At 43.6% G+C, this 18,030-nt stretch overlaps 1 protein-coding gene across 1 annotated transcript in view; it reads left to right on the top strand.

The window, feature by feature from the left end:
* Positions 1-5,677: 5,677 nt before the first annotated feature.
* The window catches only part of Barx2 (BARX homeobox 2), a 64,583-nt gene continuing 52,230 nt past the window's right edge, over positions 5,678-18,030 (top strand). Inside the window, exon 1 of the mRNA XM_005084438.4 lies at positions 5,678-6,020. Coding sequence (XP_005084495.1) covers positions 5,834-6,020 — 187 coding nt within the window. The 5' untranslated portion in view covers positions 5,678-5,833. The remainder of the gene's footprint in view (positions 6,021-18,030) is intronic.

The raw sequence follows: 18,030 nt of genomic DNA, 5'->3' as shown, positions 1-18,030 counted from the left end.
AAATCCAATTCAAAACTACTTGAGAGCAAGAAGAGAAAAACATATTTTATGAAATGGTTTGGATGAGATATCTTCTGGTGGATGCATGATCAATCATGGAATCATAGGTGGTCCAGGCACCTGTAATGTTCTGGGTAAACTTGCAGATGTGCTGAGTCTGTTGCTGCAGGGCAAGATGCTTTTAGGGGCCCTAGGTAGCCAAGGCTGTTTCTTTACTTTAGTTCTGCCCTCTGTTCACTAATAAACAAACAATTTTTTTTTCTTTTTTGAGTGAAGGTTTCATGTATTCCAGGCTAACTTTATACTTGCTTTGTAACCAAGGATGAGCTTGAACCTCTGATTCTGCTGTATCTGTTTCCTCAGTGTATACACATGTGGTCGTATCTGGTTTAATGTGGTACTAAGCATTGAATCCAGGCAAGTATTTTACAAACTGTGCTACGTTCCATTTCTGTCTTCCTGCTCATAGTATCTTTGTTAATTCTGGACTCAAAACATTGAGAAAATGTAACACTAAGCATATGAAGCACGAAAAGCAGGCCCTCCTGCCTTTTAAGGAATGGTTTTGTTTTGTGAAAATCATTTATTTTATTGAAACAGTGAAGGTGTCAGGGACACTAGTAATTCTTGAGTTTGTGTTGGGGACATGGAGTTCCAAAGGATCTTCCTCCAAACTTGCAGCTGTTTTCCCTATACACAGGTGGTTGAAGATTGGAGGTCAGAGAATAATTCAGCATGGCGGATAGGAATAGAACCCAGATTGGCTTGACTTGAAGGTGTATTTTGCTTACCCCAGACAGTTCCACGTGTGTCTCAAACTGATGCTGCTTTCTTGCTGGAGCTTTCTCCTTAGAGAAGGGATGACAGGTGGGGGAAAAGCATTGTCAGTGATGCTCCAGGCTTCCCATGGGTTTTGCACAATATTATGAGACACTTCATAATGCCAAATTTTAGCTCCCTGGCTACACCACTTGGAATAACTGAGGAACATAGGGCATTTGCAGAAGCATGTTTAAATGATATCAGCATAATATAGTTAAAAAGGAAAAACACAGCCAGGGAGTTCTATATAATCTTAGCACTTGGGAGATGGACACAGGAGGATCTGGAGTTTATGGTCGGCCTTGGCTACATAGTAAGTATGAGGGAAGCCTGGATACATGAAACATTTTCTAAAAAAAAAACAAAAACAAAAACAAAATATTCAAGCATGTGTGTGTGTGTGTGTGTGTGTGAAAGAGAGAGAGACAGAGACCGAGAGACAGAATCTATGAATCTTCATCTGTAGACTAAACTTCTCAAATTTGAAACTACCGAACTATTTATTGAACCTGTTCATATTTGTATTAATGCTCAGTGCTTTATAGATATAGCTATTGTCTTATGTTTTTCCAGTTTGAATTTGGCTTTTGGGGAAGGCTAGGTGGCTCTACTCCATCTTTCTAAGCTCATTGGTCAAGTGGATTGCATTTGTGGTCTCTCTTCAAAAGGTGCCTTACAGTGTATGAGAGCAGTTTTGTAAATTAATATCATCATTAAAAATAAGCTGGCCTCCTCGTACACCTCCTTTAACTTGTTATTTGAAGCTGCCGGGTCGGGCTGCACAGACAGCAAGCGGTTTTGGCATGGACGTGGGGCCCAGGGGAGTATTAGCTTACAAGACTTTCCCTATTTTGCTTTTACATGTCTGAAACTATTTCAAAACTTAGTGGCTGGAATACCAGTTATTAAATACACGTGACCAGACTATAAGAAATGCTTTCTGCTCTCTGAGTCCCCTTTGAAGAAATGATAGCTGGGAAACGAACTGGTGAGCTTTTCATAATTATACCTGACTGCATTATAATCAAGATAGTAAAAGGGGTGGTTAACTAAGAGTTAAGGTGATCACACCTACGGTAGGTCCCACATGTAATTTAAGTGTCACGTTTGGGATTATAAGAATTCTTTTATTAAACTTTAAGGATTCTCGATGAGTGGAGATGTTGAGTGTAAGTTCTAAAAGGGAATGGAATCTCTGGTCTTCAGATCGCCCGTGTCCAACTTTCATCCTTGTACCCTCGTCTCATTCTGGGCTGTCTCAGGAACCAGGGGCCGAACTGGGGAGGGGGTGTGATCCTCTGAAACCAGGGTGTGAGTTTTTCTCACCTTGTATGCTCACCACTCAGTGTAAACAGCCTGTCCCCTTCCCTACGTGTGCCTCTGCAGCTGCAAGGGCAGACACTGCCTGGGTATGGGTGACAGGGACGCTGAAGAGTGTCTGCCAGTCTCCAGCAGCTGGAAAAGGTTTGAGCCCCTTTGGCAGATGTTTGTTGTTCCAGCCACTTCATTAACCTTGGAAACAAAACCCCTGACTATTGTGAACAAAGTTCCACTTCGTGACTGACAGCTGGGGTGTGCTTCCTCCCATGGAAATGCTTTACAGTCTAAGAGTGGCAGAGAGGGCCTGAAAGGAGCTTGAATAAAAAAGAAAAAGAAAAAGAAGAAAAGAAAAAGAAAGAGAAATTGGGCTGCATACCATCACTCAAAGCTCAAAATTAACAAGGAAAGCAGAGACTCATTTAAAGAGAAAGACAGATTTAGTACAACTAATTAAGACTTGATGTCCCATCAAACACGTTAGAGAAGTCTGTTTCCAGAGTTTTCACACAGTCATTGATTCAGGACACATTTACGGAGAGAGACCAGTGCTGGGTTCTGTGTGAACATTGAAGGTAGGAGATGAATAATGCTGAACAAAGCATTAGCCACCAGGAAATCATTGTCCATCGGGTGAAAAAACATGCAGGGGCAAGACAGGGAAGGAAATGCTGCATACAGGCAGGGACAGCGAGGGGCAGACAGGCCTGGGAGTGAGAAAGGGTTTCTTGGGAGGACATTGTATTTGAGTTGGGTGTCTAGTTTTTCTGTCAGAGAAGGAGGGAGGGGAGAGGCATCAGGGCATTCCAATTAAAGGCAAGGCTCATAAAAGGCACAGATTTTGAAAGGCCAACCCTGTGGAGTAGAAATTAGGGTTAGTGTTTGGAAATGAAAAGCCAAGGTCATTTTAGGAAATGAATACCAGAGCGCCAAAGACTTCAGATTCCAAGATCCAGAAACACCCATTTCTCCCTCCAGTGGAAATTCGTTCCCACAGACCCCTCAGATTCTGACCTTCCTAGTAGAAACTGGGAAGAAAGAAAACAAAAAACAAAACAAAAACATCCCCCAAACCCAAGGCATTGATGGAGGATGCTCTACTTCTTTGGCTATCAAAATGCATTAGAGTGCAAAACAAATCTACAGCAGGGCCTAAGTGAATTTTGTGCTGGCCACTATGTGGAAGTAGGGAGTAAGAGGGAAGACATGTCAGGGGGAGGAAGGCCAGTCCAAGGGTTAATTCCTGCCGGCTGGGCTAGGGGTTCAAAGCTCTGTGTCTGCCGATGAGTTACTGCCGACACGGGGTACACAAATACCACTCGTGACCGGAGTTTGGAAAGATAGAATATGGAGAAGAAAGAAAAAGTAACAAGGACGCGCTAAGGGGGAGAACAGAACGAAGGGCAAAAGCAAGGAAAGAAAAGAAGGGGGCAAAACCGAGAGGCTCCTATTGCAAGGAACAAGGAGGGAAAAGGAGAAATGACGGGGGGGGGTAAGGAGTTAGTGGGAGAAGGAGTGGGAAGAGCAAAGAAAAACGTTGAAGGAAAGGAGAGCAGTACATGGACAGGGTTCCTGCAGAGCGATCCAGAGCTCCCGCCTTCCGTGCGCCCACGGCTACAGCGGCAGAGTCCACTCCAGGGCGGGCTCCGAGCACTGTAAACCCGCCTCGCTGTCGCCTCGGTTAGACGCGGATCCCACTAAGCATTCAGCTTCTCTGCGGCCGCCTACAGAGCGGCACTGTACTGGGGACGAAGAGAGCTCCCCAGCATTGCCCTGGCAGCAAGCGTTTCGTCCCGGTCCCTGACCCCATCTCCTTGCACAGTCTGAGCAAGGCAGCGCTCAGACTGATCAGGGACAGGTCCCTCCATCCCCCACAACAGATAGGAGGCCGCGGGGTCTTCTAGGGATGAAAACAAGACTCGCGCCGCCACCGGGATACCTAGCTGTAGTCATGGCAGGCTTCTTCTGTCTGGAGAAGAAAAAAAAAAATTCCAAATGGTTAGGAGGGAAGCAGAATCAGGCGGACGCAGACACGTGGGAGATAAAGGTCGTCTACACGGGCTGCAGGCCATAGCAAACGCTTGGTTATGATTCCGTCTATTACTGCCTATTTTCCTTAAGTGCTTAATCATTAGTTCAACAAGTTTGTCCCTTCGCGGGGTTAACCACCGGCCGAGGTGCGCGTCCCGACTTGCTTCTGCAGCTAGTCAGGTTCAGAGCGCGCAGTCGGGCAGAATACCCCGAGACTCAAGGTCATCCCCCAGGGTACGAGCATCGAGGAAACATCATCAGCTGCCCGTGTCCAAAATTCTGTGTCTCCACTGTCGGTTTCCTTCCCAGCTCGCGTACACCGCTTTAGAGACACAGTCTTGGGACCGAGAGTACATCGGGAGGGAGGTCGCTTCCCACAGCGGTGCGCGTCGCCGACAGCATGAGCTGTCCCGGGCGCGTAGGTGCCGGCCGGTCCCTCTCACGCAAGGATTGTGGTTGAAAACAAAAGTTCGTACAGACATTGATAGGGACAGAGTCTGAGATTAGGACGCTAAGGAAAAAGAGGCAAAGAATTTCCAAACACTTGAAGTCTGTCATGTCTGGGAATGAAAACCGGGATTGGGCACCAGGAAAAGCCAGAATTTGGGCTGACTACAGAAGGGCCTCGGACACGTCGTGATCCCACTGTTTTGGCACTTTCCAGTCAAGTAAACCGTTTTATGACCAGAACTGAAACACACACAAATGCACATTATCCCCCTGCTTTATTACTGGGGTAACGGGCTGTTCTAAGGTCATTTGTAGTTTAGGATCGTAAGGCAATCAACCTTACAATCTCAGCGCAAACGCCCTACGCCGGGAGCGCACGGCTGCAGCGTGGGCTTGAGAGCTGCGGGCTGAGAAGGGGACATCATGGTCCTGGGAAATGGCCCACGCGAGGACAAGCGAGGCACAGTGGTGATCGGGAAGCGCGTGCTCAGGGGCCCGGAGCCTCGGGAGTCTGGACGAGGACTCCACTGCTTTGTGGCAAGAGACGCGGACATAGCTACCCGCACGGTTGCGGGGGGCTGGGAGGGGTGGCCCTTTTGGCCGGACTGTCTCGAAGGGAGGACAGGGGAAGAAGCAGCTCGGAAAAGCGGCAGCGGCGGGACGCCTGGGCAGCAGGAGGAGGCGGCGCGCACCGGTCAGATTGCGCGTGCATACACACGCTCGCGCGCGCGCGCACCCCTGTACACACACCTGGAGCTTGGGGGAGGGGGAGAGGAGAGCCGAAGCGAGTGTCTTAAAATAGAGAGGCAGCGTGGGGAGCGCTCGACTCGGACCGGCGGGAGGCCGAGATCTAGAGCAGCTCGACAGTGGGTGAGCTGGTCAGCGCCCGGGCCGCACGGACGCGCAGGGGCGGGGTGGCAGCCGACGCCCCTCGACTCGCGCTCCGCACCTGGCCCTGCAGGAAGTGCGCGCTGATTGACAGCTGCGGTGTCCCAAAAAGGCTGTAGTCAAAGATGCTGCTCGGCGGGTGGGTGTAGACGCAGCAGGCGCGCCCGTGCCCGCTCAGGTCCGTCCGCGCGCCTCCCCGGGCCCCGCCGCCCCTCTGGCTGCGGAAGAACGGGGCTCTGGCCCCAGCCCGCGTGCCAACCCCTGCGCTCCCCGACGAGCCGGCGCTCGCAGCACTCAGGTCGTCAGGCTCTAGTCCCGGCTCACCATGCACTGCCACGCGGAACTGAGGCTGAGCTCACCCGGCCAGCTCAAAGCAGCCAGGCGGCGCTACAAGACTTTCATGATCGATGAGATCCTCTCCAAGGAGACCTGCGACTACTTTGAGAAACTTTCCCTTTACTCTGTGTGCCCATCGCTGGTGGTGCGACCCAAGCCCCTGCACTCTTGTACCGGTAAGACAATCACTGGGAGATAGTGGGCTGTGGTACTTTCGCTCATGTGCGGTCTCCTCTGCTTACCAACCGAGAGCGAGAGAGACCAAGGGATTCTTTTCCTGCGTCCTTGCAAGGAGAACAAACTCGCCAGCGGCGGACAGTCAAAAGACGAGCGTTTGCAACCCGCCCAGGCAGGTACCGCTCCCTGAATGGGAGATAAGCTAAGACCAAATGGCCCTTGGAGTGGGGCGCCTCTGTAGCGCCCCGTCCTACTTCTTGAAGAAAGCTCCCTCCTTCCTGGCACTATGAAGTTCCAATGAGAAACTTCGAAACGCTTGACCAGATTCTGTGTAGTGCCTAGGTGGTTTCGCGCAGTGAGTTTGTGGGTTTCAACTTGAACTTGATGGTCTTTCCCCTAATGCCCGGCTTCTTATGTCTCCTTTGTAATTTTACAAGTAAATTGGTTTCCTGGGCTTCAAAACAAACTACTGAATTCACCGAACTGTATTTAAAATGACCTCTCTCTAGGGAAGTAGTTTTGGACTATGCTGCGGTTTGACACAAGTAGAGGATCAACCCCTTGTTTGTTTTAAGTGACTAAAACCAACACTAGCAACAGTAAAATCAGCCCTCCAACCTGATTTCCTCTCTCCACAAAAGCTAGACCAATAGGAAAGAGACAGAATTTAGTAATGATATCGAAAAGGTGGGTGTGTAGGAAACCAGTCCAAAGGCGTTTAAAACACTTCTGAGTGCCGTGAAAGAAGCTCCAGATTTCAAAGTTCCCTGGCATGGTGGGGATTCAGGCTACAAAAACCGTGGGTGTAGCTAAAAAAAAAAAAAAAAAAAAAAAAGAGTTGAAGAAAAAAAATTTTCAAAGAAGTTCTTGACCACACTTTCATTAAAAGCAAACATTTAGTGGGTCCAAGCAAGAGGGGCCTTTGGCGTTATACTTGTTGTATAGCTGCCATGAAGTGAGTTCATGAAATTGTATTTTGAAAACTCGAAGCGTGTGCTGGCAGTGGTTCTTGACTACTTATTATGAGAACTATTTGGAATAAAAAGCTGCTAAATATAATGCTTAGAATCCTATTTCTCCCTTGCTTCTATCGACAGTCCTGCTAAGCCTGTTACTAAATCTGTAGTAAATATACCAAGGACTTTGCCGAAGCAAGATATTCCTACATTTGTTTGGCTATAAAATGAGTATTACAAGTTTTGTCAGCAAGGTAGAATTATGTCTGATGTCCCATAACAAGCCTTGTAATACTGAATCTTACAAACAAGGAGATACATAAGATACATAAAGGGGATTTTAGAAACACCAGAGATACCCATCATGTTGACACTCTTACTTTTGTGTGTCTACTGTAAGTGGTGCCTCATGTGATGATGAGGAGTCTTTGAATATGCTGGCCTGGGAGAAGTAGGCTAAATCTTCTTCTGAGAATATCTATTTGCTACAATAATGCAAATCCACAGAGGATTGGATTCTCAGGCAAATCCCAGTGCACCCCATTCAGTCACTGCCAGGAGAGAGACGCTAGGGAGGAAAACACAGTTCCTGAAGACCTAGGGGCTGGTTAGTACCTGCTGATTTTCAGGGCCTCTGCCATGATTCTGAGGCAGCTTTTCCTGGCTCGTAGGAGTCACAGAATTGGGTCATGCAGAAAAATTTGATGGAAAAAAAAGGGGAGGGGGGCCCAGAAAACTTTCATGCAGTCAGTCTAGGTTGAGTAAGTTCCATAATTTACTGGACCTTGTGTGGGAAATAACACAGAGAAAATCTAATGATTCAAAGGCAATTTTGTGAGTGTTAAACGTGCGTTGACAGACATCACAGGGCAGTCCTATGTTCCCAGGAGTTCCTTGGTGGTTTGTGCCAGGAGGGGTTGCTGGCAGTGGTTTTCTTGCCTTCTTTTTCCATTCTTCCTTTGGATTGTTCCTTTCAAAATGCGTCTTGACTTTGCTCTAGTTGAGACTTAAAATATAGAAAGTAGGATTTGCTAGTGGAATTAAACTCATAAAAACTGGCAACAACAGTTCATACTTTCAGATCCTAAGCCTTCAGTGGGTTTACAATTTCAGTGGAAGCCTTACATGTAAGATCACGAGAAGCCCATTAGTGACTTCTCTGGGGTTTCATGCTTTCAAAGCCTTTTCATACTTTTTAAGTGTCAAATGCAGGCTCAAAAACCTTAGCTAGGGTAAACACAATCTTTTTAATTAGAAATAAAAATCGTAAGTTGCTGTTATCTATAATGAAACAATAACTTGTTTTTTTTCTGGATGGAGACAGATATTTAGCATGTGTGGCAGGAGTAATGTACAATAAATTCACACTAAGTGCAAATTTATACTAGAATTAAAGTTACCAAATTTTCTCATCTTTCAGTTTTGCCCATGTCCACCAGCTTAAATATGCAACAGAGGGGAACTTTGCCGGCAAAACACTGAAAACTAAGACTAAAGAAGTTCTTCCCGATTGACTTACCAGCATGTATGATAACCACATAGGATAGGGGCGTAACAAAAGCCATATTTGAAAGACTTCTCCCTAATTAAGCAGTCCTTGTTGCTAGATTTGGTAATCCAGGTAGCAATGCATGATATCAAATCTCCTCAGGCACATGAGTCTGTGTTTAAGTAAACAGAAGAATGGAAATCTTTTTCATTAGGCAGGGATCACCTGGAAGTCATTTATTAATAAACATTTTTGCCTTGATGGAATACTCATCATCAAAAAGTATTGTTTATTTCAACAGGCCCTTTATTGAAAAAACAATAATTTTACTCTTTGAGAGTGGTCTCTAAATGTTGCTTTCCAGTAGTTAGTTCCCCTTAAACCACCTTAATAGATGCCAAGGAGTATCCTTCTCTTTAAGTCAAACTAAAGAAAAGTTTATCATTAATCTAGAGAAAGCCTCCATCAGTGAGGTAGAGAATATTTTTTGACATGCTGTGTGTGTGACCCATAGCTTTTCTCTTTAAATCTGATAACAGTAATCCTCACACAGAACCAAATATACTGCCAGTTGGAAGTCAGTAATCATCTCTCAAATATTAGAATGGAGGACGTGATAGAAACAAGTTATACTTTGTGAGTTTATAAATGCAATGTAACTTTTGGGGTGTGTGGTTTTTGTCTATTTTGGATCATCATTAACTGTTTTTGACGGAAAGTTGCTTGAATAGAACTGACCCCTCACATGGACTAGACTATTGGCACTGGAAGTTTTGAAAACTTTGCCTCTGGGTTTAAATTTTTAGAGATGGTCAGAGTTTCTAAATTTGGGGAATGTTCAGGGAAAACAGATGACTTGTTCCACAAACACAAACACAAACATGCAACAGCTTACCCTTCAGGTTTTCCTGCAAGTCTATTGATAAACATATATACGGTAGTAATTACTTACAATTTATTGTTGCTATTTAGAATGAGCTTACAGTTCCACTTGCTTATCTCAGGGAGGAGTATACAGATATTTGGACACTTTATGACCTGTGACTTTCAATTATTCTAGTACAGTCTGTAATCTAGCTCCTTTCACCCTTCTTTGGCAGAATGGTTCTGTTAAATCTATCCATGACCTTCAGTGACAATTCTTCACGCCTGGAAATGGCTTTGGAGCTGGCAGGCAGTGGTCGAAAGGTCAATCTGCCCAAGTGGAAGATAGATTTCTATCTATCTATCTATCTATCTATCTATCTATCTATCTATCTACCTATCTATCTATCTTTTTACAGAGTCACAGCATCACATTGTGTTTCGACATAGCTCAATCCACTTTTTACACTGTTGCCCTTGTCAGGATTCTCAGAAATCAGGAAGACTGTTGTATCTTGGTTACACACCCTGGATAAACTCGTGCAGTCACACCCAGAGGACAGTCAACCAATTAAAAGGGGCATTTGGGACAGGGTGATTATCTTAGGAGGTGGCATTGAGAACATTTTATCCTCTGGTGGGTCCATGAGAAACAAGTTCTTTGGGGTGGTGTCCTTGGGTACATTTATCACAAAGACCGAGTGTCACACTATGAAAAGTTAACTGAGTCCCAGACTTCCACGACTGTAGGAGGAAGTCTGATGCCGCCATTAAACATGTGACTTACTAGAGGCGCATACAGATGAGGTAATAAAAGGGCGGTTTACCACACCGCTAACCACACCCACTTTAGGCAGGACTAAAGATGTATACGGCTGGACGTAAAGACGTATACGTACGTAGGCGGAACTACGTCACTAGCCATGTTAGAGAGCCAGCAAGTGTTTCACGAAGTTCCCCAAACCTCAGCTCTTTTAGTTGGAGACCAAAACCCGTAGCATATTGGGAACTTGAGAATTGGGCCCTGGAATGTTAATGGAGAAACGGAAACCAGGGTCTGGGAAAATGATCATTATCAATGCTGCCAGAGGCAAAGCAGGCTTTTATTAGCAATTACTCACACCAGTTTCTCCTATTCCCACTTGAAGGGTGAACACACTGAGGGACATACAGCATCGGGACTTGCTTAGGGTCAGAATATATTTGGAGAGGAGCTGTTGAGTTACCACCTCTTAAGTTTTATAATTTCTCTTTAAAGACATTAAATTGAGACACTGAGGGGTTCCTTAGGAATTGGGTATAAGAGCTTATGAATTGTTCACTAACAGCAGGTGGAAAAAAGATCAGAAATTCTGTTCAGAGCTAAAATGCTTCTTCTAATGCTACAATCCTTTATATCCCTGAACTCAAGTTCAATTAAACAGATATTTATATTTGCTTGGAATACACACACACATACAGAGACACACACACACATACACACACACACACACACACACACAGAGGCCAGTTACATATATATAGGCTATTTATTCTTTGAAATGAAAGACAGAATTTATAATGCAAGTATAGATACTAAAAAGTTAATTTAGCACATTGTAGATTTTCCAGCAGTCTATATGAGAAGCAGTAAGAATTGAATATGGTTGTTTAAATTGTAAAGAGACATTAGAAAGAAAAAAAAGAAGGTAATAGAGAAAAAGAGAAAGAGTGGGTTTCTGTGAAATCTTGAGGATACTCAGGTTCAACATTGTATCACAGGATATCTTGGAGCATTTTGTTGTAGAGACCAAATAAAGGTGGCTTCTGAAATCACTGTCCACAGACAATAAACAGGTAACATTGATTCTACTTAGATTCATGCTGAGTCCCCTGGAGTACTGCCTATCATTTAACATTCATTGCAGGGGGTAAGCAGCTGAAAAAAGTGTCATATCCAAAGCATTTAGAGGGTCAGTTTCTTCGGAGGAGGAGGGGGGCTTGGAGCTCCGGAGCTTGGAGAGCTGCAGGGAAAGGAGCAAATGACAAGTGAAGCAGCTCAGAGGGCCCGAGCTTCACTCACTGTCCTCTCTGCTTGTCGCCTGCCTCGTGTAGAAGGGAAGGAGCCAGCTCTCCCGCTCTTGCCATTTGTCCTGTCCTGAAGTAAATTTTGTGGCTTCGTAGCTGAGCTAGCTTACCAACTCTTAACTGGGACAGGACTGAAGGGCTGCAAGGATCCGGGTGAGCATCTTCTCTTAGGAAGCCCTTGCTCGGCACTTCTGTTGGGTGGAAGAGCTGTGACCAGTGTGTCTGTTGAGAGGGGCTCACATCTGGATTAGCCAGCATCCTCCTTCCTACCCCAGGAGCTTGCTAAAGTCACAGGTGCTCGTAGAATGCTCACAAAGGACACAATCAGCCACAACCAGCAGGACAGGAGAAAAAGAGGGACCAAGGGTCTACTCAATGCCTGCTATTTTAGCTGCCGGAGAGTTGCAAATCGTGTCTCTCCCACAGCAAGTGTGGCAGAGACAGATTCAGCATTAGGATTCATTAATGACGAGATTCTGATCTGGACCTTACACAAAACTTCATGGCATTAACAAAATAAATACTCTCCAGGAGAGTGTTCATTTGGTATTACTTTTTTTTTCAAAACAGAACGTCTTTGTAAATTCTCAGGATTTAATTTATTTTTATTGCAATTTAATAATAGTTAGGAAAAAAGTCTTGTTAAAATAAGTGCTCTAAATAAAAACACAGTTAATTTTCCATTACAGTGTCTAATTACTCATCCTTGCTAGGGCATTTTATATGGCAGTTTAAGTTCTTGAAAGTGGAAACTTGGCACTCATGTGCAGAAGAAAGCCTTGCACCTAGAGAGTTTTAGAAGGGTTGTCTAATTATATTTGGGCTGCAGCTGAGTCTTGAGTCAACTCTGGAGAGGACAGAGAACCTCTGAGCATAGTTACGGAGGAGTTTCTGGTGTCTGCATGCCAGTTGAAATCGACTGCAGAGGGACAGTAATCACGAACTTTCGGTGACATGGAAGCACATCAGAGGAGGCTCTGGCAGTCACCAGTGGGTGCTGATGTCAGGGCTACGCCACAGGTCTAGCATGCAGCTGTGTGTGTTCCCTGACTCTACCAGCTAAGGGCACAAAGACGAGCACAGCTGTCCACAAAGGAAAAGTCACATGCAAGTGAAAAGAGTTAGAGGCAATCGATCATAGGACATCCAGTATGTCCCAAGTCCAGGCAGAGTGCACGTCATTTATTTATTTATTTGCTTATTTATTTATTTATTTATTTGTTTGTTTATCAAGATTAGGTCTCACTATGTATTCTATACTAGATGGGAATTCACTGTGTAGTCCAAGCCTGAATCAAATAGGAAATGCTACTGTTTCGGCTCTGTATACTTTCTTTGAGATGGGGGTCTCACTCTGTAGCCCTGGCTAGACTGGAACTCCATTTGTAGATCAGGCTGACATTAAAGTTAAACTCTCAGAGATCTGCCTGTCTCTGCTTCTAGAGTGCTGGTATTAAAGGTGTGTACTACCATGCCCAGGTTCAATGTACTTTTGATTGTTACTTTTATTACATATGACTTAACTTTTCAATTAACGCTATGATTGCCCTTCTCCCTTTGCATATGTAAGATCACTGTGGCTCTGTGGGGGAAATGGAGTGGTCTTGGGGATAGTGAAATTTATGAAGGCCTGGTTGTATTTCCACTCCAGGAAATACTTGGGTATGGTAAGTCCCTGTCAACCTCCACCACCCTGTTTATTCAGAGTTCCCTTTACTCTGTGACCAAACAATTGCTGAGATTCAAGATAATGATCCTGTCACAAACATGGTGGCAGTCACAAGTGTGTTGACTGAGGTTTGGTTTACATAATGCCTTGTGTTGCTGACTGTACTTTTCCTGAATGGACACCAGGAACAAACAGTGTAACTTCTTATCTTGGGGAGCTATCTTGATTGAGCAAGAGGGTTTGCAAAGAATCTGCTCTCAGCCTTGCAGTCGTCATCAGAGGAGACTACAAACAGGAGAAATGACAGAGACACTTTATGTTTCCAGGCTCCTTATTCACATGCATAACCACAATAGTATGTATAATTTTCTCCTTCCACTCTGTGGGTCCAAGAAATCAAGCTCAATGTTGTAAAGTTTGGGGGCAAGCACCTTTACATACTAAGTCATCTAGCTGGTCCAGTCATTTTTTTTTTAATTGAATGACATGTTATAGCACTGGCATAAATGTTTTTTTATTTTATTTTATTATTATTTATTTTTGGTTTTTCGAGACAGGGTTTCTCTGTAGCTTCAGAGCCTGTCCTGGAAGTCACTCTGTAGACCAGGCTTGCCTGGAACTCACAGAGATCCACCTGCCTCTGCCTCCCCAGTGCTGGGATTAAAGGCATGTGCCACCACTGTTAAAGACTGGGCTCACAACCAAAACATAAAAGCTTTTTAAATCAGTTCTAAAACATCCCTGAGAGGGGGCACTATTATCTCCATTGCTTGTGAGGAACTTGAGAAGTTTAAGTCACATTAATGGTCTAGATGGCTGGTACATGCAGGGAGGATGCTCAGCCTTACTGGGTCAGGAAAGCGTACTGAGATGCTGTCTTATGGCCCTCAGGTAGGCAAACAGAGGGTCTGTCTGTCTTAGATGAGGACGGAGATACAACGAAGTAGATCTTCTCAAACCCCAGACACTGGTGATTAAGATGTTATTTAGTTTGATTACTTTGGGGGGATTTTCAGATTGTGTGTGTGTGTGTGTATGTGTGTGTGTGTGTGTGTGTGTGTGTGTGTGTGTGTGTGTGTGTGGTGTTGGGATCAAACCTGGGGCTTTGTGCAGGCTGAGTCAGGACACCAGTCTGGGTTAGATTACTGAAGGAAAACAAACAAACAAACAAAGACAGTTGGCAACTCCTGGTAATACCACAGATGTACGCACTCGGCAGTGCAGTGCCTTGAGAAGTTTGCCTTGAGGAGTCATGATAGATGTGTACCCGGACACGGATAAGAATGTTCATTCCTGTGTTTTTAGATGGGGGAAAATTAAAAACAAGCAAACAACCTAACTGGCCTTTCAGAGAATAAAACAACATGTGCTGTAATCATGCAATAAACTTTATGTGGTAATTAAAATAAATGATCTAAATGTGCTTGTGTCAACATGGCTCATTTTTAGAATTAAAATGCAGGGGATGAACAAGCTGTGGATTGGTGTGTATAGTCCGGTACTATTTATAGAGCGACTGCAAACAGTCAGGCTAGTACAGGATATTAGCGGGAGGGAGGATGGCAGAGGGGAGAGGGAACCACACATTTTTATTTTCCTATGTAATTGTTTACCATTTAAAACGGCCTTCTGTGACTCAGTCTAAGCATTACAAATCTGTCACTTGGTCGTGGGTACACAGGTGTTCATGATATTGCTCTTTGTGCTTCTGTGTAGAGTTGAAACCTCTCATAACGTAAACATTGAAAAGCGATAGGATATGGGACCACACATATCTATGAAACTCTTAATCTTGTGGAACTTTTCATGGCTTTCTCAATAGCTTTTCCTTCCCGAGACAAAAGCTTTTAAATACAGAGCTTGTCGACCGTCTCACAGTGGGGACACAAGGTCACTTTATAATTAGATACATGGACAGCTCACACTGAACAGCCACTGTGGCTTCTGAAGCAGCATTTGGGGTCTTGCCCACCTTCCTAGCCTGGTTGACAGCGTTCTTTCTTTCCAGGGGAGCTGCTGCACTCCATCCATGCTTTGGCATGCAAGTAAAGAAATTCTAAACTTTTAAAGAAATTGTTAGAACTCTCAGCTCTTAATTGTTGTTCCCTGCTAGTGTGAATTGATAATTATGTAAGTCAAAGTTATTGGGATTTCTTATTGTTAACAATGCTTAAAGTCATAACGAACTGTCTTTGCTGTGCATCCTACTTTTTAATAAATATTTGCTGATATGGTGATACACTACCCTTGGCTCTTGGCCAGTCCCTCATTGGTGGTGATATTTTAATTGGTGAAAATTGTCTAGGATAAATGAGATTAAATATCAAAGAATATGATGTTAAATTGTAGTTTCTTTGGCAATGGAAGATAAGACTATTGGTATGTCATCTTTAGTTTTCTTTATATTTTGCAACCATGATTTAATCTAAAAACTGTTCACTGTGTGGTATCAGGGACTGTTGGAAGGGATGAGTGTTACCATGGCGATCTCCAGAGAGATGTCTGTTACCAGTAATAAGTGGTCATCTTGTTGTTTGGAGGTGCTAATCTCAACCACATTATTCTATATTGACAACTATAGTGGCAGATGCTTTATTCAGCTATCTTAGCAGTCCAGACATTTTAATTATCATTGCATGGTAAGTCTAATTTAGAAATACTGCTTTTAGGCATTTTGGCAAAAATATAGCTCTTTGTGAGCTTTTCCATCCTTTATGTGAAGTAGTTGGTACAACTGAACTTGCCAAAGCATCCCCAATTCCCCAGACTATACCTTTTATGCCCAAATAAATGTATAAGTGAAGATACAGTTAACATCTCACAAGATGGCAAGAGGGGTGAGAACCGTTCAATAAGATATTGGCAGGGGCTCTTACGTATAGTATGTTGCTACAATTGCTTTCTTTTATTATTAGCTACCTTCGGTAGTTAATAAATAAGATTTATGATATATATGGAAGATTTATGATATATATACATACATACATATATACTTCCATATATATATGGAAGCCAGCCAGCAGAACACACAGGGACTACACTTTCATATATTCATGGAGGGTGCAGAAACACATCATCTTTGGATAAGGGTAATCTATGAAAGTCTGCACAATGGCATCACATCTGATAGATCTGCTTTTAAATCTTCACTTTGAAACTACCTAGGACAGGGGCTGGAGAGGTGGCTCAGTGGTTAAGAGTTCTTGTCTCTCTATCAGAGGACCACAGTCCTGTTCAGTACCCACATCTAGCCACTCACAACTTACTGTAACTCAAGCTCCAGGGGATCCAACGCCCTCTTCTGGCCTCCTTGGGCAACCTCACCCCACATAATACATAAAAATAAAAATAAAATAAATCTTTAAGAAGGTACTACTTAAGCTAGGCATAGTGGTAAAGGCCTTTAATCCCAGAACCCAGGAAGCATAGGCAGAGGGATCTCTGTGAATTTTAGACTAGTCTGGTCTACATAGCAAGATCCAGCCTACTCAAGGCTACTGTGCTCAAAAAACAAAATATCAAACAAACAAACAAACAAAAAAAAAAACAAAAGGAAACTACTAGAGACAAGAAGAGTTAAGATGTAGGATATTCAGGGAACGAGGAATGTGTTGGCAAACTGCAAGGGAAAAAAAGGCATTCTATCTAAGTTACTTCTTTTTCATGATTAAAAATCTTTTTATTGAAAAAATTAGTATGTCATCCCTGAGGAGATTTTATTTGGAGGGTGTCATTAATTTTGTTTTTCCTGGATATCATGGTAGCTCACAAATGTTCTTAGCACATTAGACAGCTGTGACTATTAAAAGTTTATTTTCCAGGTTGCCCCTTGAGATCATAGCAGGATAGATCACCTTGTCATAGGGCTGGCTATGTGTTTTTCTACTGGAATAGTATGCCTTTGATGCTCGCAACAATTAGCTTAAACAGAATGTGTTTTGCTGTTTAGGATGTTGGGGTGGGGGAGGCAGCTGTATACCAGGTTGTATACAGGAGACCCTGTATGGAGTGTTGTCATTACCACTGTTCATAGAAAATGACGAGCAAGTGGCAAAGTTGAGATTAGACTCATGGGTCTCTTTCAGTGTAAAGTTACATACTTCCCGGGATTATTAGGCATGTAAATTAGAATTAAAACCTAGGCAGGTTTCATAATATATATTTGTGTATATGTGTACTTATTTTCCCTGTGATTGAGGTTTTAGTGATTCCAGAAAATTCCACGAGGCAGTGGGATTTTGGGTGGGAAATGAAGTTGTCTGGTCATCAGGAGGTTGATGTGACTCACTTGTTGCTGGGTGACATTCGCTGAGTCTCTCTAGGGCAGCAATTGAGCTGTGATTCACTGAGTAAAGCTTCTCATGGAACAACCAAGGGTTGAATCTGCAATCCTTCAATGTCATGAACTGGATAGAAAACACTTAACTACTCAGATCCAGTTTCTGCTTACTTCCATTTTAATTGACATGTGCTTGTGGGGTGTAGTGTGATAATTCAATATATCATGCAGTGTACAGTGATCAAAGCCTGTAATTATCATTTCCCTCTCCATGGACATTTCTCACTTCTCTGTGTTTTGAGCTCTATCTAGTTACCCATAGCATATGTCACAGATTGGTGTAAATTGCAGTCCCCCATACTATGCTATAGAATAAAAAATGCCTAGCCTTCCATCTAACCATTTTTGATACCCATTGTCCATTTTCCCTCTATCCTGTACCCTTTTTTAGCTTCTTAGAGATCAAGTTTTTTAGTTGCTAATCCACAGGCATAATTTGTCTTTCTTTGCTCAACTTATTTCATTTAATATACTGCTTTCTGATTCCATTAATTTTGCTGTAAATGACAAAATTTCATTAAAAATATGGTCACAATCTTTGCTTTTCCAATACAGGGTTTCTCCGTGTATCCTTGACTGTCTTGGAACTCACTATATAGACCAGGCTGGCCTCAAACGCACAGAG

Source organism: Mesocricetus auratus, unplaced genomic scaffold (genome assembly GCF_017639785.1).
Source record: "Mesocricetus auratus isolate SY011 unplaced genomic scaffold, BCM_Maur_2.0 Super-Scaffold_100022, whole genome shotgun sequence".
Lineage (NCBI taxonomy): Eukaryota > Metazoa > Chordata > Mammalia > Rodentia > Cricetidae > Mesocricetus > Mesocricetus auratus.
Note: the sequence above shows the minus strand (reverse complement) of the source record. Positions and strands in the feature narration are given on the sequence as shown.